The sequence below is a fragment of the Corvus moneduloides genome, chromosome 1 (genome assembly GCF_009650955.1).
Source record: "Corvus moneduloides isolate bCorMon1 chromosome 1, bCorMon1.pri, whole genome shotgun sequence".
Classification (NCBI taxonomy): domain Eukaryota; kingdom Metazoa; phylum Chordata; class Aves; order Passeriformes; family Corvidae; genus Corvus; species Corvus moneduloides.
The window spans coordinates 64534217-64559556 of NC_045476.1; the positions used below are offsets into that span (position 1 = coordinate 64534217).

Genomic DNA, 25340 nt, shown 5'->3' on the forward strand with positions numbered 1-25340 from the left:
CATAGCCGAAGTTCTGTGCTCCCCTTGGGACTCCAGCAACCAGCTCTGAAAGGATAAATGATCAACAGTTAACTGGCTTTGCAATCTGAGTGGTGCATGCAACATGTATGCCCTGCCACTTAAACCTTCCTTGATATATATATGTCAAAGCCCTTAGGATTTTGATTTGTCACCTGTATCAGAAAGACCTGTAAATCACTTCAAGCCATTATTTCATAAGACTATAGCATTCATTCAGTGCATTTACCTGCACAAAACGTTACACTCTGACTTTTGAATACATCGATCCATGGATCTCTTTCTGTTTAGCATTGCTTAGCATAGCACAGTATAATAAAGTTCTTGGTACAATTCAGCTTGCTACCTGACAGCTGTGGATTGATGGAGCCAGAATTAGTTATGGCATCGCATACTAGAGCACAGAAGCTAAATAGAACTGTTCTTACAAATACTTCTTTTCTTTGTGCCTTCCAACAATTTGTCTCATCCATTATTTCACTTGATGCCATGTAAATCCTTGACAAGTTCTGCACAGTCTGCATTACAAGAAAATTTCTGTGAGTGGTGTTGGAGGGATCCACTGAGTAAGAACACCAAACATTAGACCTAGCTGCCTTCTAGGAGTAATTTTGCCCAATGGTGAAATCTTAAACAACTAGTAGAACAAATGAGTAAAAAAAAAAAAGAAGGAAAAAGCTAAGTCCCAGCCTGCAGTCTTACGGTCTAAACTTTCCCTCATTAGGATATCCACATCAGTAGACAGCAGCAGGAACTTCAGATAACAGAGCACCTCAGCCACCTGCTTGTAGTGACCTAGCCTTCCTCTGTTCCTCACTGGGATCATATATTCCCCTCTGATTGAATGTGTTTGGTCAAGAGGAAATGGAAGTACTAATGAAGGCCTGAACATGACACAGGATGAATCTCAATTCAGCTAACTATGCAATATTTTTGTGCCAGTCATTCACATGACATACTGATTCAAAGATCACTCATTATAAAACCTTGAGTATGCACTAAAAAAGAAGCAAAAAATGTAGCCTTCCCTTACCGGCTGTACCTCTTTTTACACATCACAGTGTTTGGCTCCAAACTGTGTGGTTTTTTATTTATTTTTTGAACTCTTCATAATGCAGGACAGGCAACTTTAACTTCAGAGGGATTAAGCAGCAGCAGTTCTGGAGAACTGGGTTTACTTGTGGAAATGTACTATGTCTCTATTGGCTTTGTGAGTCTGGACCACAGAGCTGTTCAGCCCCTCAAGAAAGCCATCCCTTAAGGAATTCCGACTTTTGTGTTTAATTCTGTTATGTTACACTGTCTAAGGAAATAACTGAGAATACTGAGTATAGATAGCTTAAGTCTCACCAGTGTTTCAAATGTATAATAGGTATGTTCCTGTGCAGAGACCCAAAATGAAGAATTTAGTAAGTGCATGGCCATATGGTTTTCATTCAAGTACATAGGTTCTTACCTTGTTCAGAATCCCCAGTAAATTCCCCAGCAGTCACTGAGTATCCTGTTTAAACAATTAATTACAGATTAAAACAAACAAACCAAACAAACAACAATAAAACTTGATAAACAATTTCTTTCAAAAAATATGCAAGAACCATCAGATTTGTCTTTTCAATGGATTCTCTGAATGCAAGTCTTCTAACATTGGTATGCTAAAACTGTGTGGAAAAAGGAAAATTGTTTATCACATTATTATGACTAAATTAATGGTAGGTCTGAATGTATAAGAAATTGATCCTTCCTCTCCAAAAATGAGCTTCTAAATCATTAATACTTACTAATTTATCTGAAAAAAACAGCAGGTACTATGGTGTTTTGCCCTAATAGTTATGAATACAATTTAGGTCTTCATTATTGTACTGTAATGTGCGTGTCCTGGTTGAGCTTTATATGGAAAACAGATTGCCAAAGATGCAGTAAAGCACCTCTTGGAGCTTTAGTAAACCTGTGAGATAGCTACTATTGCAACAGTAAAAAAGACTTTTGGATTGTGTCAGGGACTTTAATTTCAGATCTATGGACAACAGTGCAAGGACATGTCTTAGCTTTCAAATTCCACTGAATCTTTTCTCTAACTATGTGAAGAAAAACCTGCCCTACATGCAGAGACATGAGTATCATGAAAATTCTTAGAGATCTGTACTAATTAAAAGTAGATAAGGAGCCTTTTTTCTATTAATTACATAATATCTTCAAATTGACTTTTGTTATTGCTTACTTCAATTGTATCTTTTAAATATCAGTGAGAATAAATTGGGTATTTGTGTAGTACTGTACAAAACACCACAGAACTGAATTTTAATTTATCTAATAAAAACTGAAATTGTCTTTTAATTACATTAAGTTCAATCCATCATCTTGCAATGAAAAAATCCATAAATGGGAAAATTTTGTACTTCTGCTTTAATTATTTAAAATCAAATAATAAGAACCCTAACAAGCCATTTAAGATCTCAACTTTCAAACCCTATTGCTGCACATCATTTCAAGAATGTTAATAATCTCACTGAAGTAACCAGCAAACTACCGATTTGCTGTTGTGCTTAAGGCAAAACATGTTCAAATCCTCTCACAATTGGGACAATAGTAATGTAGGGCTTGTTTTCATGTTTATATAAGACTCATGCTTTTAGAACATATTGTTAACTCATATGGAATTCAGCTTACCCATGTAATTGTCATCATATGAGGGTGGTGCCACTCCTGTTTGCTTCTCTCGTGCCAGTTTCCTCAGAATATCCTTGAAGGAATAATTTGCAATGATGTCCGCAATACTTGCAGTGATTACCTGACCTGGATTCAAACAGCTTCATAAATGAAAGGCACCTAAAAGAGGGCCAGATTCTATAAACAGGGCTAGCAGAACACCAAAACAGAGCAGAAAGGACGCTAACACAGCACAGATGCAAAGAGTAGATAAATTCTCTCAAGCTTTCTCCATTACTACCCTGAAAGTCTCAAGAGTACACATAAATCAATACAACAAGGCACTGAATCTCTATTGAACCATTACCAAAACATCTCCAGACCCATTTCAATGTGCTAATTCAAACTAAAGTCACTGCACTGTATAAACGTAGTAGATCAATTAAAACAATTTCTCAATGGAGAATTCAAAGCTGTGAATTCGCTACAATCACAATCAATCAGACCTTCTCCTTTAAAAGCAATGAAAAAACACACATCAAAGAGGCTGACAGTGGGCAAGCTGGTAGGCAGAGGCTGGGAATCAGCTCTATAATACATGTAAGAACAAGTTAAAACAAAAATAACCTCTTAACCCTTTACTGAAACCACTTCAGGGTTTATCTGTGTGAGAAACTACATCTTGGAACCTACAGTGATGCCACAAATGAACTTAAAATACATGCAGATAGCTATAAAAGTTGGTGTTCAGAAACAAACAGTAACAAAAACTTTTAAAACTGTACATTTGCTGTACAAATATTAGCAATTTTTAAACCTGCAGTATTTCTACGGAAAAATTCAACTTATTAATTAAATGACAAATATACAAAATGCCAACATAAAACCAGTTATTTGTATTTGTTTAACTTCCTAGACAACCTACATCCTGGATTTTCACGGCTTATTTTTATGCTCAGTTGCTTGTTAAGCAATTATTTTGATTTACATTTGTTGAAAATAAGATCAGACACTTGTTATCTTAAACTGACAAAACAGTGGAAATCTAGAACAGTGATACTTTCTGCTTCACTTCTTAGATCCAGTTAACCAGCCAGATGAACATACCTTGCCAATAAAAACTACCAGGCCCGCCTACTATCAGGTCTCCATTCTACAAAAAGCAGAATTAAATAAAATTACACAGGAAAAGGAGACAACAAAATTCAGCATGCATGGGAAAAAACAATGTAAATGACCAAAATAATATCAGAATCATGATAATGGAGAATAGCCATGTTCAAGGAAAGGATGTAGGTGCGTGGATGTCCAGGAAAATCGACAGTTAAAAGAAGTTGAAATCACCCTAAATATCTTCACTTGAATGAAAGCCATTTATTTTGCCTCTAACCTAACACTTCAAAAATTGCCACTTATTCGTAACAAAACAAAGTTAACAGAAAAGAGGGTGCTCACGTTCAACGAAACAATAGTAATGTTTTATAGAGAATTACATAACGCAGCTGCAGAATGCTCAAAACAATGGCAATGGTCAAAGTTACCTGAGGTCCTGGTGTTGTAAAAATGGCACAGATAATAACAACCATGCAAAGTTTATCCTTTGTCCTGTAACATTGTTTCTGGACCCTCTTGGCATTTAAGAAAAATCTAGTTCTTTGCGTTAAGTACTTTCACCCGCACATGACAATGGTTTTACCCAATGACTAGTCCGCCACCAAAAGTACCCTTATAAAGGCTATTTTAACTTTTTAAAACTAGTTGGTACCTGCCCCACTGCTTCCTGAAAGTCAAGTAAAGCATTTTAAGTGGGACAGAATAAGATAGAAGCACACAGAAGTTTTTGCCTAATTATCTGTTAAGATAGACTGAGTCAGATTGGAATGCTGCAAAGAGATGAACAGGTGCTGATTGAGTATTTATTTTTATTAATGAAAGTTTGAAGCTTGAAAAGGAGGAAAGAACTTGCAACAACTTCAAAAAACTTTCCGCACGCAACAGCATGGGGATAAACTCATGATCACAGAGACAGCACTTGAACCATGGGGATATATCACAATGAAATTCGGTCAAAATACTTCAGAAGCAGAATCTCACCTTGTAAAAATCTAAGCTGAAACCTGCTTGACAAAAGCCTTGTCCTTCAGGATCTGCATTGCCTGCAATTATGAAGGTAGAAGCATTTTATTCATTTCACAGTGCATGTGGAAGATAACACAGACACCCCTGGAGCTATAAGGCTATGAAAAGCAAAACTGCCAATATATGTGAAAATATGTATTCTTTTTTAGAAGAAGAACAGCAAATCAAAACATTCTACAGGACCCTGAACATGCAGTCCCTTGTGAAGATTTTGAAAAATAGGACCTCCTACTTGGGACTTTCTCCTCTTACTGCCAAGAAAGGACCCTTGAAACAAATATCAGGGATTCAGTTTTAATTTAGCTGGAGATAAAAAAGCAAAAAACTCTACAAGACTGTAGAATGCTCACCACAGTCTGATCTGTTATAAATACAAAAATAAGTGTTTACTAAAGCATTCTCAAAAAACGTTGACACAGTGGAAGGGTCAGGATGGGTACAGGGAAAACCAACCTTCCTGTTTCTGACTACTTTTATTTCTATTCTCCAAATCCTTATATAATAGTGCAAAGTGTGTTGGGGATGCATCTTATGGCAATTCTATGTGTGCCAGAGAGCCAGAAGACTGCAGGATTAGGAAACTGACAGTAGGAATGGCCACTTGAACTCTCTTTTCAAATGATGTAAGCCTTTGCCCAGAGAGACATCAGTAAGTAAATAAAACAGATCTTAAGGTCACCATTTCTTACAGATTCAGCTTCTTTCTGTACCTGTCCATGCAGGGACAAGGATGAGGCTTTAAAAGGAAGACACAACACAACTGCATTTAGAGCCCTACTACAACAGGCATAGAATGCTGAGCAAGATGAATGCCCTATAATAATCTAATCTGTGGTATTTTCTGTAGACCTCTAGGTAGCTGAACCTGGTTCTAAATATACATGTGGTTTATCTCTATTCCCCAAGAAGCAAGGCCCTGAGGTCGCTACTACACCTTCAGAACAGCACAGAGAAGAGTGTGGAACAGCAGTGCTAATGTGCATGGCTTTCTTCTGGGCTGAAAGTTCTTCACAAATGAGCTCTTGGGGATGATGCTGGCATGAGTGGTGATACAGGCTTGTGTGTTTCTATGCAGGGTCTGATCTTCAAATTGTGATCTTGTGATGAGACATTTATACTCGGTGTAAGTACAAATAATTGGTTTAATATGCCATCTGGTTCTTATCTAGATCTGTTTGCTACATATTAAAGCCATAAAAATTGAACCAATTATTGCTCATTACTATAACTGCACACAATTTACTTAGTTTCTCCTCTTTCAATTAATTATACAATAAAGCATCCAATTGCAGGCATATAGTTTAATATTGATTTTTCTTTACACCCTCATTCAATGCCATAACGTATAGTATCCTTCATTCAGCCAAAACGAAATTGTGTGAAGACTGAAAGAATGAAAACATTGAGTGCAAAATCGATTCCTTCAACACAGAACTGTTCATATTAATACTCACTGTTGCGACAAGGTGAATATTCAGCATAGGCACTGAAGTTCTGAATTGCTACATAGCAGGTGCCAACAGGGTCCTTCTCAGGGCTGTCTTTAAGGGTTCTCCAATGATACAAAGGAGCGCAAGCCTATAGAAACAGAGACACAAAACAGAAAACACACATACCTTTCACACACTCTTGCATCTAGCAAATGTCACTTTTAATAGACTGTGTTCAAGGATTCTCTGGTGTTGTATCATTCATATAGCAATGATCACAAGATACTGACAGAAGAAAATGCAGGACCACTGCTTTATCTAATTTCATTATAACCTGAAAAGCACACTGATGTTTCACTTATAGCCCCTTGGCAGCTGGTATCTGTCAGGGACTACAAGTCATATTTAAGCAATGTTACAAATACCCTCTAAGTTTGCTTCACAAGTAATATGTTTCCTCTATTACTGCTCATTGCACAGGAGCTGATCCTGTAATTTAAGATGCATATCACATATATGTAGCTGAAGGCAGTCCCAGTTCTGTCCTGCTATGTCTTAAGATAATAGGTGTAGCAGCAGAACTGACTCCACTTAGCAGGAGATTTGTCAGGATGTTGTATCATACTGTCCATAACAATCATCAGAGTGTCTGCCTTCTTATAACCCCCTGCTTCAAATATTCCTAGATAGGATACAGTTATAATGCATTCAACAGTCTGAGTGAATAGCTTTCTGCTAAGGAAGTTTTGGCTAGATATTTAATCTTCTATGTAATGGCAGTAGTGTTACAAACACGACAGTGTAAAGATAAAAGATACACAACTTGTGTAGAGAGAAACATTATCTTTTTTTAAGGTAATCCAGATAATTAGAAAAATAAGAACGATAAACTATCAGGTCTGCAAGTCATTCCTCACAGTTTCCCTGAAAATCTTCATTGCCTGGGAGGGTGAAGACACCACCTCTCCCTGCAACCTTGCCTCTGTAAGATACAAATAAATCCTTCATTCACGTCCTATCTTGTCCTACTTTTTCAATGACAAACCTGTCTACCTCTGGCAAGGTGTTGCTGTTATTTACAATATTGTATTAGCTTCTGTTCTGCAATCAGTACCAGCTCTATGAACCACAATGCTACTCACCGCTTACCACAAAGGTCAGAGCTTCTGGAGCAATGGCTTAAAGAACAGGGACTCTTCACAGGCCCCTGCCTAGAAAACTGCATACTAAAACGGAGAGCAAAACCAGAGTGCAGCAAAGAGGAGCATGTGTCCTGTGGGGGTGATTTTAGGTACATCTGATACATCTGACATCAAGCCAAATGGATTGAAACAAGAACTCAATATAATCATAAGCATTGACTTAACGAAGTTTACTATTACATTCGTAGCTTAAAAAACAAGTTCCTGACAGTTTGATGACATTTTCTTTTTCTCCTCTTTCAGCCTACAAACCTTAACATATAAAGTCTTCCAGCTTTGCTGTCCAAATTTTTGCCTGAAAAGTGTTGACTCTATCTCAGTTTCAGATTCTGAGAATAGTTACCCCAAATAAAGAAAAGTTTGATCAATATGGACACAGCACACCTGTTGGAGAGTAGATCTGTTGGAGATGTCGTTTTTTTTAAGATTTAAGATTTAACAAATAGTGGTAAAGAAGTACTTTAAATTTGCAAATTATTTAGTAGAGAGAATGAAAAATGTTCACCTATTTTTAGAATTTTTATGTTTACTTAACTCTGTAAAAGAATAGGGGGATGTTTATTCACTACCTATTTCATTTCAAAATCCTTCTGTAGGTTAACCACAAGTGTTACAATATAAATGAATGCATTTCCTTTCAATACTTCCTCCCTTATGACTACTTTTTAAGTAATAATTGGAAGTTTTAATCAAATTCCAAGGTAAATTTTTGTTTCGTAATTGTAAAAACTAATAAAGATAATGAACAAACCAATTATTCTTATCACAATTACTTCAGTGCTGTTTTTAATGTAAACCTTAATGCAAATGGAAATATAAAATCTCTGTGTAAAAGCAGCATCACCAGCACTTTACCACCTGCCCACTGCTGGAGGCCTCTATCAATACAGGTAAAATGTTCAGTGAAACTGGAAAGCAGATATTGCATTTTGACAGCCATCTTTATTTGGAGCTTTTTTATCAGCTGTTTTTATCAGCTTTTTTTTTGCAGCTGTTTTACCATGACTATAACACAGCTGCTCAAAACAATGTAAATGTGACAAAAGAGGCAAGTGTTTTCCTAACTGAACATCAACAGAGGTTCTTGGTTTTCATAACATTTCACTACATTCAAGTACATGCAATTCCACTACATTCTGTATTTAATATTCCACATGTTAAATACATATCTTCATAATACAAAATACTTTAGAGCACAGAGCTATCAGTTCCTGTGTTATCTCTGAAATATGTCCATTATCTGTTAAAAAAATATCACCATTCACTTCCACAACAATATGATGTTCTGCTGTTTTCACATGGCAGTGGGATCATCTTCACTTGATTAGTTGAACCTGATTTTATAGGCTGCTTTCATTTTTTGAATTATATATATCATGTGTTTTATAATTCATGCAATAATCAGAGAGTTATTTCCATAATGTACACATAGACAGCTATTAAATATATACATTTGAGAAAAATAAACATTTTCTCCAAATGAATATCAAATGCATAAGACTTACCACAACTTTTTCTTTATGAGCTTTGACTGTTGCCCCAAACCACTGATTTGTCTTAAACTCAATAGGTTCCCTGGTGCCATTGACTTTAATTTTCCTGTTGTCTGACAAAGAAAGAAGCAGTATGTTGACAGCTTATTTTTAACAGTATTACCCTGTGAGCTATACAAGTGAAGAGATTAATGGATATATTACATTGAACCCACTTGTCATCATCCAACCCGTTTAACAGGCAATGGGCTTTCTGGTGTCAATTAACCTTTTCACTGGTCAGTAGAAACCAGCTTAAATTCACACATTAAAATTCAAAATAATTACACTTAAACTTTAGGAAAAAAAAAATACACTCGGCTGGAATAAGAAATGCTGTGTTTCCCCCTGCCAAAAAAAGAGAAAAGTTTACTTGGAATTTATGATGAAGAATGAACAAGAATCTACAAAAATAGGTGAAAAGCCCTAAAAAGTTTTCTCAGATGTGGTAGAAACTTTCCATGTAAAAAGCATGTTCCATGATTAGTTTTTGTCAAACAAATGACATTTCTCAGCATGCTTATTCAAGGACCAACACTACAGATAGCAAAGGACTTAGTTTTTAACAGAATTACATGTGTACACACTGTCACAAGGGACAGCTTCTTAATGTTGCTTTATATACACTCTTGCAGATGTCAGCAGAAGAGAAGCCATCCGGGCAAGGATTCAGGCCAATTACAATGCATTTCAGGTTTTAATAAAAAGCAGACATCCCCTCCTTTCACCCTCTGTTCTCTGAAGTAAACTGATTTCCCATATGTTCATGAGCTATGCTCTTCCCTTACCAGTCATTCCTAATGAACTTTTCAATTTATACATAAGCAAGGCATTACTCCTTCTCCCTTGTATCGGCATTCCCTTATGTTTGTTTCTGGTTCCTATCAGGAGGGATTTCTGAAGAATCAACCCTTTTTAGTCACTCTAAGTGAAAATAAAACCATACACTGTTTACCTTGGAATGTTAAAAAAAAAAAAGCAGTGTCAGACTATATTCTGTGGATTTACATACATTTTTAAATAACTGAGAAAAAATACAGTCAACATTTTAAAAAGTTATCACTACTTGGGATTTGCCCAGCAGGAATACAAGAGATACCTGAACGTTTTCTAGGATGTTAGCTCACCACTGAATTCAGCTTATGGTAACCTCATAAATGTTGTAAACCAAATTAGAAAGAAAAATGCATCATACCTGGAGAACAAGGGTACTATATCTCTGTATTTTTTCCTAATAAACATGAGGGAAAATTGAATGAGAACGAATCTTTTAAAGTTTGAAAGTCTCTGAGGAAACATCTTCCTTCATACAAGTATTTGCTTCTGTGCTGTGCCAATTACAGAAGCTACTATTGAAGTCCATGCTTAGGGAGATAAATTTCAGGAATATTTAGCTCTTAAAAATTCAGGAAGTATAATTTAAAATTACTCTAAAAATAGTAAGTTTAAAAACATATTTTATTGAAGTTAGGCCTAAACTTGTGTGGATGTGAGAGACAACGTATTTGACAGAGCATCGTAGGAGCTGCCAGCTTCTACCTAGTTGTTGGCAACACTACTTTCAATTATTTTTTCCAGTGAAGCCAGACCCTTTCAGACTTTAAAGGTTTCTTTTTTTAATGCTCCAGCAGATCTGAACATGATCAATGTCCACAGATGGGATCTTGATAGAAACAAAACTTTTGAAGCTTGAAAATCAGCCACGGCCAGCTTACAGCAGCCAATGCTAGCCTGGCTCTGAGGATACTTGTGACCAGTATTCTAACTTAAAAGGAGCTTACATTTTCAATCAAAACAACATACTTGTCTACTGGCAAAGCATACCAACATTTGAAAAGAAATTAAATTTTAAAACTTGGACAACCATTTGCAGGATTTATAAAACCACAGCTGAATTTACCAGTAAATCTGCAAGAACTGTACACACACACACACACAGAATCCCACCCCATTTAGTGGCATATGGCATAGAAGGAATCCTTCATCATGTGGCATGGGATTTTCATTATAAAATAATTTGAAAAATATTACAGACACGCAAATTAACAAATAGTTTTTTCCCCAGATAAATCTCTTTTGATAGAAATTTTCTGATCACTTTTGTTCAGCATCCTTGCTAGACCTATGGAGTCATATTCCCAGTTTCTGAGGTTGTGCCTTAAAATACAGTTTAGTCTTTTGGATGTGACAACTGATCAGTATTTCAGAATGCTATAAAACAGCTACTGCTTCCCATGTAACTTTGGCAAAATAAAGCTCCATACGCAACTAACTTGTCTGAATAGACACAAGGTGTCATTACTGTACCCTGCTGCAATTGTCCACTTCTGAGCGAGTCATCCACTTACATCTGAGCACATGATCTAAGCCTGTTCTTCTCCTCCTAAAGCAAAACTCTGAGAAGGTCAGAAGAATCATGGCCTAAAGGTACCTTTTTTTAACTAACTGTAGATAGCCATGGATGACCAGCTTAGATTACTCAGATAAAAGCTATTAATTTACCCAGATAAATTCCAATTCAATTAAAAAAAAAAATCTGTATGTTCCTCAAAACAGCATTATCTAAGCATTTCAAAAAGTAGCATGCCTGTATCCTGATAACACCATTATATGACAGGGAAATATCTCTCTTTGTGCTATTTATGGGCATCTGAGGCCCACAGGCTAAGTCTATACTTACCCACAGCCATATTTTTGTGAGCAGTGAAAACTTGGTGTGAATTTTTGCATTCAAATACCATCTTCTCTTCTGGAGGAGAATGCCTGGCCCCTTCTAGGAAGGAGTCCAGGCTATCTTGTATCATGTTATGTGACACTAGTGCAAGGATAGCAAGAGTACAAGGCAGCAGCTGGCCTGGGCACACAACGCCTGAGCCTGTCCACAGAGAGGTTCAAGGAGTGCCTGAGTACCAGCTGGATTGCTTCAGAGCCAGCCCAGGAGCTGTTCCAGATGGTCAACAGTCTGGATGACTCGCAAATTTGGCTTGAGATGCAGCTCCGGAGTCACTCATAATTGTACTGCCTAAGACTGTATTGCAGACTAAGGCCCAGACAATCAGGAGTATGCAAAGAACAGAGATTTATAAATTTAGGTATGAGGACATCCTTAAATTGCATTTCAGCAAACCCAAAGCACCTCATTTTCTACTGCAGGAGTCATGACTCCTGTACATGTACTGCCCCACAATCCATCTTCAGAAGCAGCTCTGGAGATACAGAAATATGGTTATTAAAACTATCATTCCTTCACCCAGTTTTTTAGTTGAGGTGCCTAGGGGCTACCAAAGGCAAAAAAAAGCCCCTTACATTGCCAAAACAGTAGCTGGACAAGCAGAAAAATTTGAGTTCGGACAGCAAAAAGCAAAGCTATGTTCAGAGCAATAGTGCAGATTCCCTTGTAGGAATTAAAGCCTGAATCTAGAGCAAGTGCAAATCCATCATTTACACATTAGGATAAATTTGGTGCTTTCTATGGGAACTGGTCTCCTCTGAGTCACTGTCAGCACATTATAAATAGTTTAATAGGCACGAATAAAACATTTCCCTTACCAGTATTTCTTTTTTGTATTAATCAATACCTGCATAAGAGATGTATGGGCAAACACTGGTAGCAACTTACTGTGATTCTTTCAGCTCTTGGAAACTGCAAGTAAAAAATGCATCATCTTTTATAATTTGAAAATACTCAAATGAACAAAAGTAAATCAAGGTGGTGATCACTCAAAGGTTGGACTCCATTATCTTAGAGGTCTTTCCCAATCTAAGTGATTCTGTGATTCCGTGAAAATACTGTAATCAAACTTAACACAGGAAAACAATGCTTCTAATGAAAGTAAAATGTCTGTCTATGTAATACACCTGCAGCTCTTTCAGATAAGTTTTCACCATTCTGGAATTTTGAAAAGTATTATGTCTAAATGCTCTGTGTGTATTTCCCTGTATGTACTGGATGAACACAGATGTCCATTAACCAGGCATCTGCAGCAGGTTCTGTTACACTCAGATCTGTGCCTACATCCATGATGGGAAATCCCTTTCAAATACCAGTTTTGATATATCTGTGTATGTATGTACCTATGCATATTTTTCATCATATAAAAAATATAGGTGGAATAAAATGCAATACATGGATTTCATATATTTGTACACCATTATATACACACAGAGTAGAGGTGAATAATCACCTAAATCTATCCATATTTGTATAAAATGTGAATACAAACACATAAAACAAACAAATATTTCCATAAATTTATTCAGGTAAAGGAAAGTGAATATCCCTGACATGGGGACAACACTTGGAATGTTATGTACAGTTTTGAGACATCAGTACTTGAAGGTGTTTGGCCCAAAGAAGAGAAAAAACAAATACCTATTTGTGCTTCATACGCTGTTCAATAGGTAGAAAGAAGAGAGTACCAAACTCCCATTTGAGATATGCAGCAAAAGGAAAAGGGGCAACAAGACGCAAGTTGCAGCAACGGAATTTCTGAATAAATCTTAAGAGATTCCCCAGAGAGACTATGGATCTCCAGTCTGGGGTGAAGCTGGCTACAAAAGGCCCCGGGCAACTGCAGTTAACTTTGAAATCAGCTCCACTGCATCATTAGTGTTCTGGCTTACAGAAGGGAAGAGGGAGAGGAAGGGTTTGTACTGGCATACTTGCTCCCGTATTCTAGAAGTGAGGGAAACGAGGTAATCCTGACAATCCTACCACCGTATCACTACCCTAAGAGGCCAATGATACCACCCATTACAAAACAAAGGTAACTCAGTAACTTTCACAGGGTCATTGATATTAGACCCTCACCAGAGAGACAGAATTCAAATGCAAAGTTAAACACTAGGTATGAACTAAGCCAAACAATTGCTTTTAATTAAAGCTGGGGGAAAAAAGGGACTTCGTAGTGTTGAGAAACAGTAAGGATATGCAAAATGCTGTCACGATGAGAAGAGCTGCTTCTATATTTAGATTTATCTGGTTCTGCAACCATCTATTTTATTTCTGTTTTTTACTGCAACTTAGCTGCTATTCATATGAGTCATTTTAATTTAATAGATCATATCTAGAGAGCTTTATTTGGACTTTCATTCCATGAATAAAAAAAAAAACCAAACTGAAATCGTCAAACTCAGTAGGATTTTTTCCCTAAATAAAATCTGATCAAAAACAAATTAAGCCCTCAGGGCTTGAACCAACATAGCTAAGAGTACTTTTTCCTTTCTTTAGATAAGGCTGAGACTTACAAAAGAAACTCATGAGGGTCTATTATAAATCAGAATGCTACAAGTGAATCATGACGTTCCAGATAAGGTCTTACTGGCATAGTGGACTAAAAAGTGTCCACATTTAAAAGTACAACAAAGTTCTCTCTCAGCAATTTATCTTGAGATGCAAATTCTGTTTTATAACAGGATTCTAAGTTTTCCCCAGAATCTTACTATCTCAACAGCTAATGATTTTTTCATGTAACTAAAGCTCTTGAGTCCCACAATACATCTTTTCCTTATAGAGTACCTGGGTTCTGTTACAATCAGCTCAACTTCTGGCCAGATTAGCTCATGTTTTTTATCAACTGCGCGCTTGGTCAGAACTGATTTACATCCCCCTTCCCTGCTCCTCTTCAGAGGCTGTTCAGATTTTTTCCAGCTAGTTTAGAAAAATATAACCTATTTTAGTAAAACTGGTAAAGTTAACTGATAGCAAAGAAAACACCCCAGTGTGTTCTGGAAACTTAAGGGAAGTGGTATCTAAAATTCTGCCTTCAGAACCTAATTTAAAATATAAGAACTTGATGCAGTCTATCAAGTATTACAACTAAAAGTGACCTTTATAATAAGTTTCCAAAATCCAAACTATCAACTTTTTACCAGATTTCAAATGCAACAGTGCACTTTAGGGGGTATTTAAGTCTGCTTCTGGCTGCAAGATGCTTTGAACGATTCAGAAGTTTCCTAGTTCATCAAGAGAGGAGAAAGTTTTCTTGATATTGCTCTCCTGCTACCTCTCCTGGCAGCTGAATGAAAGAGCACACAGCTGAAACAAGGACCTGGTAACTCTACCTCAGTGTTAAGGCAGAAATAGTCATTGTAAACCCATTTCATACAGAAGAAACTGAAGTTAGCTTTGTGTAGGTAAGAAGGAAAGACAGACCACAAGCCTTTAATATGATGCCAATGCTTGTTTCCCCTGTCCTCTCATTGAGTTTCAGAGTATCACAGCCTTACACTGCAATGCAACCGGACAACTTCACAAAGTACGGAAACAAGGGAGAAGAGTCACTGCCCTTCAATCTATATTTCCTGGAGTAAGGGGATACTAAAAGCCTTTCCATTATACTTTATCTCAGTTCCATGCTGCAGTGGAGCAGGTCAAAGCACCCATTGTGCTTTCAAGGGCAGTGCTTTGAGCTTCTTCCCAGAGCCTTGACCCTGGCACACAGATTTAGGGAGCTTTAAAGAAATGCAAACATGGGACTGCAGAGTCAGTGCTGTATCAACGGCAGGAAACACAGAGAGCCCCTGCTAAAGCCCCTTCCTGGCTGCAGGCCATTTCACTGGCCAACCCATATGGGAACATCCAGTTACATGACTTGCTTATGGATGGGTCAGCTCTAATACTACATGACAAAATTTCACCCTCCTTCCCTCCTTTGCCCTTCTGTTGCTTGTCAGGAATGCTTTTTCATCAGTAGGATTAATTATTGATGCAAGTAAATAATCTCATTGCTTTAGAAACCTCTGGGTTAGCTACTATGAAGAACAGAGATAGGTGGCCTGAGAAATCAGTAACCATCTGGGACAACTACCTCTAGAGCAACTTCAGTTGGGTGATGTGGCTTTTAGGAATGGGCTTCAGATACTCCTGCACCTCTACTAACTCCAGTTAAGCCATCTTCTCAGCAGGGTAGTGTAGTCCACATACAGTTCCACAATGATACAGGTTATGCAGCTGCTCACAGCACTCAGACCATCTTGAGCATCCTAACACATGCACAGTGCCACAGAGATGATTTCAGCAGATGTCTTGGTTTTGAGTATCACTGCTAGTAGTAAGCAGCTCAGTCTGTGTTTGACAGGTTGAACATGGCACTCAGAAGTAGTCATGCAGTTTTTAAAGGTTTTTTGTATCATTCATTGGGAATACAGCATCTACTCCCTCACCTGATCTTAGTCTCTGAGGAAAAATTAAAAGAGTAAGGGGGCTTCATAAACCAGACTTTTCTTTTGTCATTTAAAGCTTACATGATCCAAAACCCAAAGTTTAATACTGAGTGCCACAGTCTGTGTGGTAACAGGGAGGTTAGCTGCACCTTGCCAGTGACTGTGGGTGCATCCCCTGCAGTGTCATATCCCTGATCCACTGGGGAACACTGCAGTTGTCTCCTACCAGTGTCAGGATGGCAGATTCAGTTAGGCCTGGCACTCGTGTTCTTCCTTCGTGACTCTATGGCTCAGGATATAGAATGACTTTTTTTTAAGTAACACTTCCGTTATTTTAAAAATAAAAATATATTTCTCACATAACTAATTAAATAAACAAATCCCTTCAACCAAAGAGCCTTTACAGAACCAAAAACCATTCTATCTCAGCACTGAACATCATAAAATTAACCTAAGCAAGACTAAGTTTTTAACTGTCTGTCACTTACTTGGTTCCCTCATATCCACACCATGATATTTGAAAACATTCAGAATCTTGACTAAAGCCATAACAGAATGCTAGTCAGTGTCCACACTATTTTCATTTAGTAGGACCAAGATAGTAACAGTGTTAATACAAATAACATGAAAGCCTTTGCAAACAAATAACCTCTCTTGAAATTAGGTGTGCTATTCTTGTGGAAAGAGAGAAATAATCTGTGCAGTTACATATGAATCTTACCAATTAGATGTCCACTTAAGTTACTTGTTTGTGGCAGTAAAACTCCAAGTATCATCCAAGTATACTCACTGTATGTTCTCTCCTCAAGGGCAAAACATAACTTGCATTGAATGCAACATACCTGAGCTTCATCTGTGCATTCAGTCCTCAGAAACAGAAGACATGAGCCCTCCTGCTCATATGTAATTTAAGCCACTGTCTTTCAACCTCTTGGATTTGTTAATCTCTTGAATTTTTATGTAATAGTGAAAATTTTAGTTTCTGTGACCTGAAGCAATTTCACATATTGAACTTCGGATATAGTATATATGAATCTGCTTTACTTTAACAATTCATTAGAATTTAGAAGTCCTCCCCACTGACCTTCTGAGGCTGAAAAATGCAGATTTAGAAAATTCTTTATCTACTTGTTGGTTCACACTGCCTTTTAAGTGTTACATTATACTCTCCCTTTCTTTTCAGTTCCACTCAGTTTTTACTTCTGAACTTAATTAAGAATGCTACAAATTATTCAGTAGTTTTGTTTCTTTTATTGTGCTTTGCTTAGCTAATCGAAATGAAAGAGATATTATTTAGTTAGAACTAAGAAGAAAGTATTGAAAAATGGAAGCTTTGTATAAAAATGCATCAAAATGAAATCTTTCAGCTCTGAAGCAGCCTCTGTAGTTCTTCTGTTTTGTTTCAGAAAACATTTCCAAAGCTCTACAAGACTTTTAAAGATCTCCTATGAGGCATGAAGCATTAATCTTTAAAATTAAAGCTGCTACAACTGAACTTTTAGTCTTCTAACAACTTTTGAGTGTTTCTGTTTTGGAAGAAAGAATAATCTTGTGGATAAGGCACTGGAAGAAGAAGAAAAACTCCCAAGTCAGTTACCAGTATCATCATCAACTTCCTGTATGATCTTCGACAACCTGGACTGACTTTTTTCTGTTTATCAGAATAAATATTGAAAGTGGGAATATCAATATTTCTGAGTGATGTTGTAGGAGAAGATATAATGAGTACAAAATGTCTGTACAAGAAAGAGCCATGAATTGAAAACACTCCATGTATTTACTAAGGACTAAGTCCTAGTAGGCATAAAATAGCTAAAGGCTTCAAAAGAAACTGTGTGACAGACTATTTGAAATAGTTTCACCTAGGATAGAGCTCATGTGTACTACTCTGCTTGGTGGAAGAGTGGAAAAGAAGGAAAACTCGATCCTGTAAATAGTGAGTTTGGGAGAGAAAAAAATGACATGAAATATACATCCACACATCAGCAAAAGGAGTCACCTAAAGCTTATTGGGGATGGCCTTTCTGTTGCTGGCAATGAAGAATGAAGGGGTTGGTACAAGCCATGCAAACCTTCCTGGGGTCCTTGTCTACAGGACATTGCTGAATTGTGCCAAATGACACCTTTACTGCCCTTGGGACTGGAATAAGAGAGCCAGGGACAACACTGCAAAACTTGTCTATGCTGCCATCCCTCCCACAGGACATCTCTGCCAACACAATGGTTGCTCTCTGGCTGGACTTCAGCTGTCTACAAGTCAGGATTCTACCTATGGACACAACCATCTCAGCAAGACTGAATGAACCGCCCTCTGGAGATTCCAAGCTGAATAGTTGTGTGATACAGTCCAAAGCCTTACTGATATTCTTCAGTTTGTTTGTGCCTTTATTCAAATCATAGTTTTCTGCAAAAGGACATCTCTGCAAAGAGTATGGAACTGTCCCATGTTTCCCATAGGAAAGTCAGATGTCCTTCTAGTTTCATCACTAGACTTTCATTAATTTTTCAAAACTCCCCTTCAAAAACGTGCTGGAATTTTCATTTGGTCTGTAAGTTTTATATTCAAACTTGAAATTATTTTGTATAGCTAATACGTTCCACTTTTGTTACACGAACTATCTAACCATAAGATGGGAAATACATGAATATTTCCTCTATTTCCTCATTTTATTTTAAATATGTACACTCAGGACATATCACAATTAAAATAATGTGCGCATACTGTCTATGTACATTTCCATTTCCATACATAACCAGATGCTGTACATAGCTTTACCTGCCCAAGTAACCATATACATGCACCTGAACTATCACTCACTCTGGGAAGAATGCTCAGCATCATGGGACAGTCATCCTGTTCAGTGCTCCTAGACACTAACACAGTAATAGGATGTGGGTTGTGGGAGTTGGGAGGAGTAAAGAACTGCTGTGTTTATTTGCTACAGTTAAGTGAGCTCTTATAATTTAACTTGTGCTTTCAGAAAAAAAAAATTGTGTTCCCATTTCAATAAACCACAAATATTAAGATTAAATATAACCTAAAGAATAACTTTTGCTTAATGGTCAAACTGTCAAAGTCTGCCTAAATAAAGGAATCAGTTTTGAAGACTCTGCAAACACTAGGTTTAAATTATTTTCAAGACCTATAAAGAGACAACAGAAAGCATAAACAGCTTGAATTGTTTAAAACGTGTGTTCCCTCTAATTAAATAAGAAACATCTGTCATGGGATTTTGGAAGAGGATATAATCTATCCACATTGTGCCTAAATCGGTTTACATCTAGCTTCACTGTTCTAAAACTCTTGCTTTCTGAATAGAATTAAATAAGTATCCCACACGAGGCACTTCATCCATCTGAACAGCCAGAAATCCCCTCGTTGAAACTAGCAGCAAAGACTAGAATTCCTGTTATTTCCAAGGTTCAGAGACGTTTGAGACAAGGCTTTTGGGGCTTTGCCTTCTGAACATGCAAAAGTGTTTTCAAAAGCAGGAATCTGCAACAAATGCCCTTCATAGAAGAAGAAGAAGGAAAAAAAAAAAAAAAAAAGGCAGTTATTAAGATGAACTGCTCATGCTGGAGGTCACAGTCCTGTTATTTCCCTGGGGACCATTGAACCATTCCCCGCAAGAGCACATGCATTCAGACTCCCAGGAGCGGGATTTCTCCGGCGAAGCGCAGATACTCGGATCAAAGCGACCCAAGTAAAGGGATCGCGGAGGAGCCGAGGGGGACCCGGGCACGGCGGCGCGACACACACCGCACTGGCCGCGGGACAGCCGCGCACTTACTGGTGTTGTCGAAGGGGATCTGCCTGCACCGGGCGGCGGGCCAGGCGCAGTAATACACCGCTCCTCCTTCCACGATATCTGGCTGCGTGGTGTTGGCTTTGGGAGCTCCCACCAGGACACTGACCCTGCGAAACACACCGGGAGGGCACCGGGACGATCAGAACAGGCGGGCGATGGGCACTGTCACGCCGCGGGCGCGATGCCGCCGTTCGCCCACCGCCTTCCCAAAGCGTTCCCCGGGCCCGGAGGCGTCCCGGCCCGTCCCCGCCACCCCTGGCGGCGGCACTCACGTGCTGGGGTCGGGGATGTAGAAGTCCACCGAGTATCCGAAGTAGCTGCCCGGGGGCCCGCTGTACACCGTCAGCTTCTCCTCATCCAGGTTGAAAGCCACCAGCGCCGGCGCCCAGAGCAGCGCTGACAGGAGGAGCAGCGGGTGCTGCCGACGGCGGGGCCGCCCGCGGCTGAGGGGCAGCATCCTCGGCGCCTCGGCGGCCGGCTCCCGCTGGCGCAGCGGAGCGGAGCGCAGTTGTGCGGCGGCCGTGCGGGGCGGAGCGCAGAGGTGCGGGGCGGTGCGGAGCCGGGCACTGCGGAGCGGAGAGGAGCGGTCCGGCCGCGCCGTGCGCGGGCGGGGGGGCGGCGCGGGAGGCTCGGCGCCGCTCGGCCCCGCTCGCCCCCCGGGGGAGGCGCGCTCGGGCGCCCCCTGGCGGCGCGCGGCCGGGGCAGCGAGTGCTGCCGCCCGCAGCGCGGCCCGCGGAGGCTCCCGCGCGCCGAGCCCAGCGCCCAGAGGCCCCGCCGGAGAAGCTGCGGGAAACGCCGGCTGAGGAGGAGAACGCCGTGACTGCCCAGCAGCTACCGATGGCTGCCTTGGGGCGGCCGTGCTCCCAGCGGGAGATGTCGGGGCGTGGGCTGCTGGTTTCTAGTTGAACTTCTCTCGACTTCCAGCATTTTCAAGAGTTTAAACTGAAGAGCCTGGTACTTGAAAATCTCTTTTAGGAAACTGAAGTGCATTGAAAAAATGTAAACCTTCACAGATTGTTATGTGGCTGCTCGGCATGGCCATTATTAAATAGAAACCAAACAACCCCAGTAACGAAAAAACCCAACCAGAGGAAACATGTAAAGCCGGGCACAGAGTTCAGAACGCGTTACGAGATGCATTCCTCTATTCCTCTCAAAGTTTCTCCATGAGTGCCTGACTACGTAAAGCTTTAATAAGCTGAAGGAGGCACCTCGCACTGGCGCAGAAGCGAGCCTTTACCACAGCTCCATGCAGGAGCAGGTGTCATGTCGCTTTTCCCACAGAAATAACCAATTGCACGTGGCACAGAAATGGAATGGTGCTTTTAGAAAGCTCCTCTAGTAATTTCTTCGTAAAAGTAATCAAAACTGATGGGGCTGTATAACTCCTGTCTTGAACTGTTCTACCCCTGCAAGCCCCACAACGGAGTTTTAACTGGTTTTGTTAAGAATATATAGAAAAACCAGACTGCCTGAAATGCTCCCTTCCCCTACAAAGCTAAATGTGCCATTACACCCACATCTTGAGGGGACAGCATTATTTATATTTTTTTCTACCAACGCAAAGGTAGGAAGAAAAGGAGAAACATTTTATTTTCCATGTAATCAGCTCTGTGACAACAAGAAAAAAGAATAGTTTTTCGGCATTTATAACGCAGATATGTCCAAAACAGAATCAGAGAAAGAATAAAAGAATAGAGAACCCATTTATAAATATGCTACAGTGGATCTACCTATGAAAGCAGCTGAGAGCAGTTTGTTTTGCTCTGATATTCTGGTTACTTTACTTTTGTGTTTATTTTATTTTAAGTGCTCTATGGCAAGATTATTCAGATAAGACTAACATGCCTTTTCACAAAAATAGAACTGTGAGTTTATTTCCAGCATTAACTGTGTGATCCTTAGCTGTCCCCACAGGCTTGTAATATCCCTTAATTCTGCTTGCCTTATATTTATGTCAGATTTACTTTGTTAAATGGTGAAACATCACCATTGACACTGTTTCATTATTTTACATAGTACAAGTATCTCTTAGATATCTAAGCACCTGTAATAAATTCAGAAGTGAGATACTTCTGAATGACTTTAGGATTAACACCTACTCTTAAAAGTCATGCAGTTTTAAGACAATTAAAGGCATTTGGAAGTTGTGTTGCCTTATGCTAAATAATGATGACAATGATGATAATAATAATGCTCTTTCTTAGCACAGCAATCAGTTCCAGGGCTGAGTGTCTCAAATGTAGTTTCTGGGGCTCAGAGAACTACTCAGACTGCTCAGAAGTGAGAAGGCAGCACATTCTGGTGCTGTAGCCATTTCGTACAGATCCATCCAAAACCGTTAAAATTCAGTAATTAGCACACTTGAAGATAGGTCAGTGTTCACACCAATGAAGCTGAAGAGGCATAAGCAAGAATACAGGCAGTTCTCATGTGCTCCCCTTGTACCTGCCGTTCAGTTAGAAATACATGCCACCTAACCTGTTTGGTTTGAGCTGAATTTTAAAAAGTAAAAAAGTGCTTCAAACAGCTATCAGAGCTAAAACCTGTAGGAAGGCAGGGCAGCATGAAAAGAAGGAACTGTCTATCAAGATCTTCTTACCTCCAAAGTGTTAACCTACAGCAGTCCCCCTCACACTTTTCCTTTTTTTTTTCTCTCTATAGAGACATATGCATGCAGGATATTCCAAATCAATTTAAAGAGATAAACAAAAACAACTAGTTTTGCTTCTAAGGATTTTGTTTCTCTACACAACCTGGATCTGTTCTGATCACTGGAAGCTTATTTCACATCTTGCTTTCCTCAGACTTTAGAAATGTTTGAAGTGGACACTGATCTGTGCTGTGTAAGTGGTAAGCAGCTCCCCCAGTTGCTGGTTGGCTGAAGCTTGCACTTTAGTATACCTGTGGTCTGATACATTAACTGCTTTGAATGTCTAACTAAAAAGTCTTAATAGGCTCTAGAACCATACCTGGAGCCAGGACAGAGAGCTTTTATAAGAACATTTAGCCAAGAGTCTAAAAATCATTACCTACCTTACAGAATAAATGGAAGGTCAGATGTGGGATTAAGTAATTTATGAAGAAAAATGTAAGATTAATGGTGTGGATTTCTACAGCTAATATTATGTGCAGTTGGTGATGTTAGTATGTCATTACGGTGTTTCCAATCTTAAAAATAACTGAGTCAAATCTTCTATGGAAAGTTTTGCTGACGCAAAACTTAGTATTTTGCAGGAGGCTTCATTATCAGGGCTTTAGTGTTATTTATGCTACTACTTAGTAATGAACCTGCTAGCAGAGGAACAAGTATTTCAAAGAATCGTATGGGTTTTTAACATAAATCTTATAAAAATTAATGACAATTTTACTGTTAAATCTGTTACTGTTTCAAAACATGGCAGTACAGAAGCTGAAATGTCCAATTCCCACAGGAAAACTTATCTTTCAATTGTTTCCTAGTTTTGTTTCTGTAGGCCAGAGTCCTTCACCTAACTGTAGTTGAAACCACTACATAGACAGTATTTTGTATTAATTATCCTGTCGCAAGGGGATAAAATGAGGATGTGACCATGCTTTACAAAGAGAGCGAGTCTGTGGGATCTGAATTCAGGATGACATGCTGACAAAAGATGTTCAGCATTCCTCTTTGAACCTTACCTTTGTGAACATTGTCCAAGTTAAAAATCTTAGCAGAAGTAATTCCTACATTAAAAGCATGAAAGTTAATTTTAGATTGAGTAGATAAAATCTTATATCAATCAAAGCATATAGTCTGCAGAAAAATGTGTTTCTTTTCAAGAGATCTCCAGGAAATACTGATTTTTCATTAGTTATAGGTATTAACTAGTTTAATCACACAAAATCAATGTAAAACAGAGTCTAATGAGCAATCCACCATGCTGGTGAAAGCAGGGACTGGCTGCTTTGTGTGTGAAACCCCAAAGGACGGGACGTTGCAGGGGAAGCTGTGGCTACACTGTGTTCCCACTGCACCTCTGGCTGTTGCCAGCAGCAGAGCTGCAGCACAGGGCTCAGCACAGCCACAGGAAGCTGAAGGTGCTCCCTTGAACATGCTTGATGTTTTGTGCTGAGCAGACTTGCTTGCAAGCCGGAGCACCCAGAGTAGCTGTCCACAGCCTGACTGCAGACGCTCATCTAGTTGGACAGCAAATTAGTGCATTGCACTAAGGGAGGTTCTTGTTTCTGCTCGAGAACTGATGTGTAGACACAGCCACTCCTCTCCCCCAGTGGATTTTACTCCCACATCAGTTGCCTGCTCCATCAAGGCCCATCTTGGGTTTCTTGGACCTAAACTCATCCACACAAGGAACAGAAGAGGTAAGAGAAAGCATACAGATGGACCAGATAAGCACAAATTGTAACTGTCTGAAGGAACAAAACTTCAACAAAAGTATCCAAAAACCAAAATGCCCAGCATGTACTTAAGTGATTCACTGTTTTAAAGGGCCCTTTGTGTGGATTCTAACAAGGATATTTACATTTGGGTTTGTACTGGCTGCTTACCTTTAACAGTTCAGACTTTAACAAAGCAAATATGTATTTGTTACCCTTCAGCCTTCAAATCTAAGTCATGTGGGCTAATATGAAGCACTAGAAGTAGTCTTTCCATTACTTAGATAACTTATTTGAGGCTGACTGTGAACTTCAGTATACATTAAAGTGTAAGAATAATTTCTTTTACCATTTAGCCAGCAGCTGACCCCAGGACCCTTTCCCCCCCAATCACCTCTTTTTTATGAAAGTGAATTTAGAGCAAAAAGACACCAACATGTATCTGAACAATGTTCTGTCTCAAAGGGTTCTGAGACATGGGAAGCCAGTTTTCCAGACCAACTGTCCGATGTCCTGCTAACTGTACCGTGCTGCCAGCCAGGACAGTAGCTGTCTCCCAGAAGATACTGTCCTTTCCTTGGCAATTAAAATTGAATGACTGTGCAATATGTAAAAACCCCTAGGGTATTAATAAAAATGTCATGTAATTGCATATTTCGCTCACATGCTTTCTTACAGTTAGCATTATCAATTTGCTCTGGTTACTTAGAGCATGTGTTTAATCCCATAGAGTGCTCTGATATTACCGACTAGGCTTCAATTTGCAAACTGCAATATATACATACACACAGAGGCAGCACTTAGAGCAGAACTTGTGGAAATTGTATAGGTTCCTAGACATTTTTCTATGGGAGCAAATAAAAAGTAGCAAACATTAATGCCCTGCATGTTTTAAGTCTGCTATCTAAATAACCACATTCTTTTAGGGGACGAAAAGTGAATTTCCATAAAGGCAGAATCTCTCCCAGCTTGCTCATCAGGGAAGAAAGGACAGAAAGGTTCATTTGGCTGAGGTTCTCAGATGAGCTGCCTAAACGCCATAAA

At 39.1% G+C, this 25340-nt stretch overlaps 1 protein-coding gene across 1 annotated transcript in view; it reads right to left on the bottom strand.

The window, feature by feature from the left end:
- ITGA8 (integrin subunit alpha 8) overlaps positions 1 to 20506 on the bottom strand; it is a 120569-nt gene extending 100063 nt beyond the window's left edge. Inside the window, exons 1-9 of the mRNA XM_032113233.1 lie at positions 20213 to 20506; positions 19923 to 20047; positions 8941 to 9041; positions 6258 to 6381; positions 4759 to 4820; positions 3772 to 3817; positions 2686 to 2811; positions 1475 to 1519; positions 2 to 45 (exon numbers count right to left, since the gene is read on the bottom strand). Coding sequence (XP_031969124.1) covers positions 2 to 45; positions 1475 to 1519; positions 2686 to 2811; positions 3772 to 3817; positions 4759 to 4820; positions 6258 to 6381; positions 8941 to 9041; positions 19923 to 20047; positions 20213 to 20397 — 858 coding nt within the window. The 5' untranslated portion in view covers positions 20398 to 20506. The remainder of the gene's footprint in view (position 1; positions 46 to 1474; positions 1520 to 2685; positions 2812 to 3771; positions 3818 to 4758; positions 4821 to 6257; positions 6382 to 8940; positions 9042 to 19922; positions 20048 to 20212) is intronic.
- Positions 20507 to 25340: the final 4834 nt, after the last annotated feature.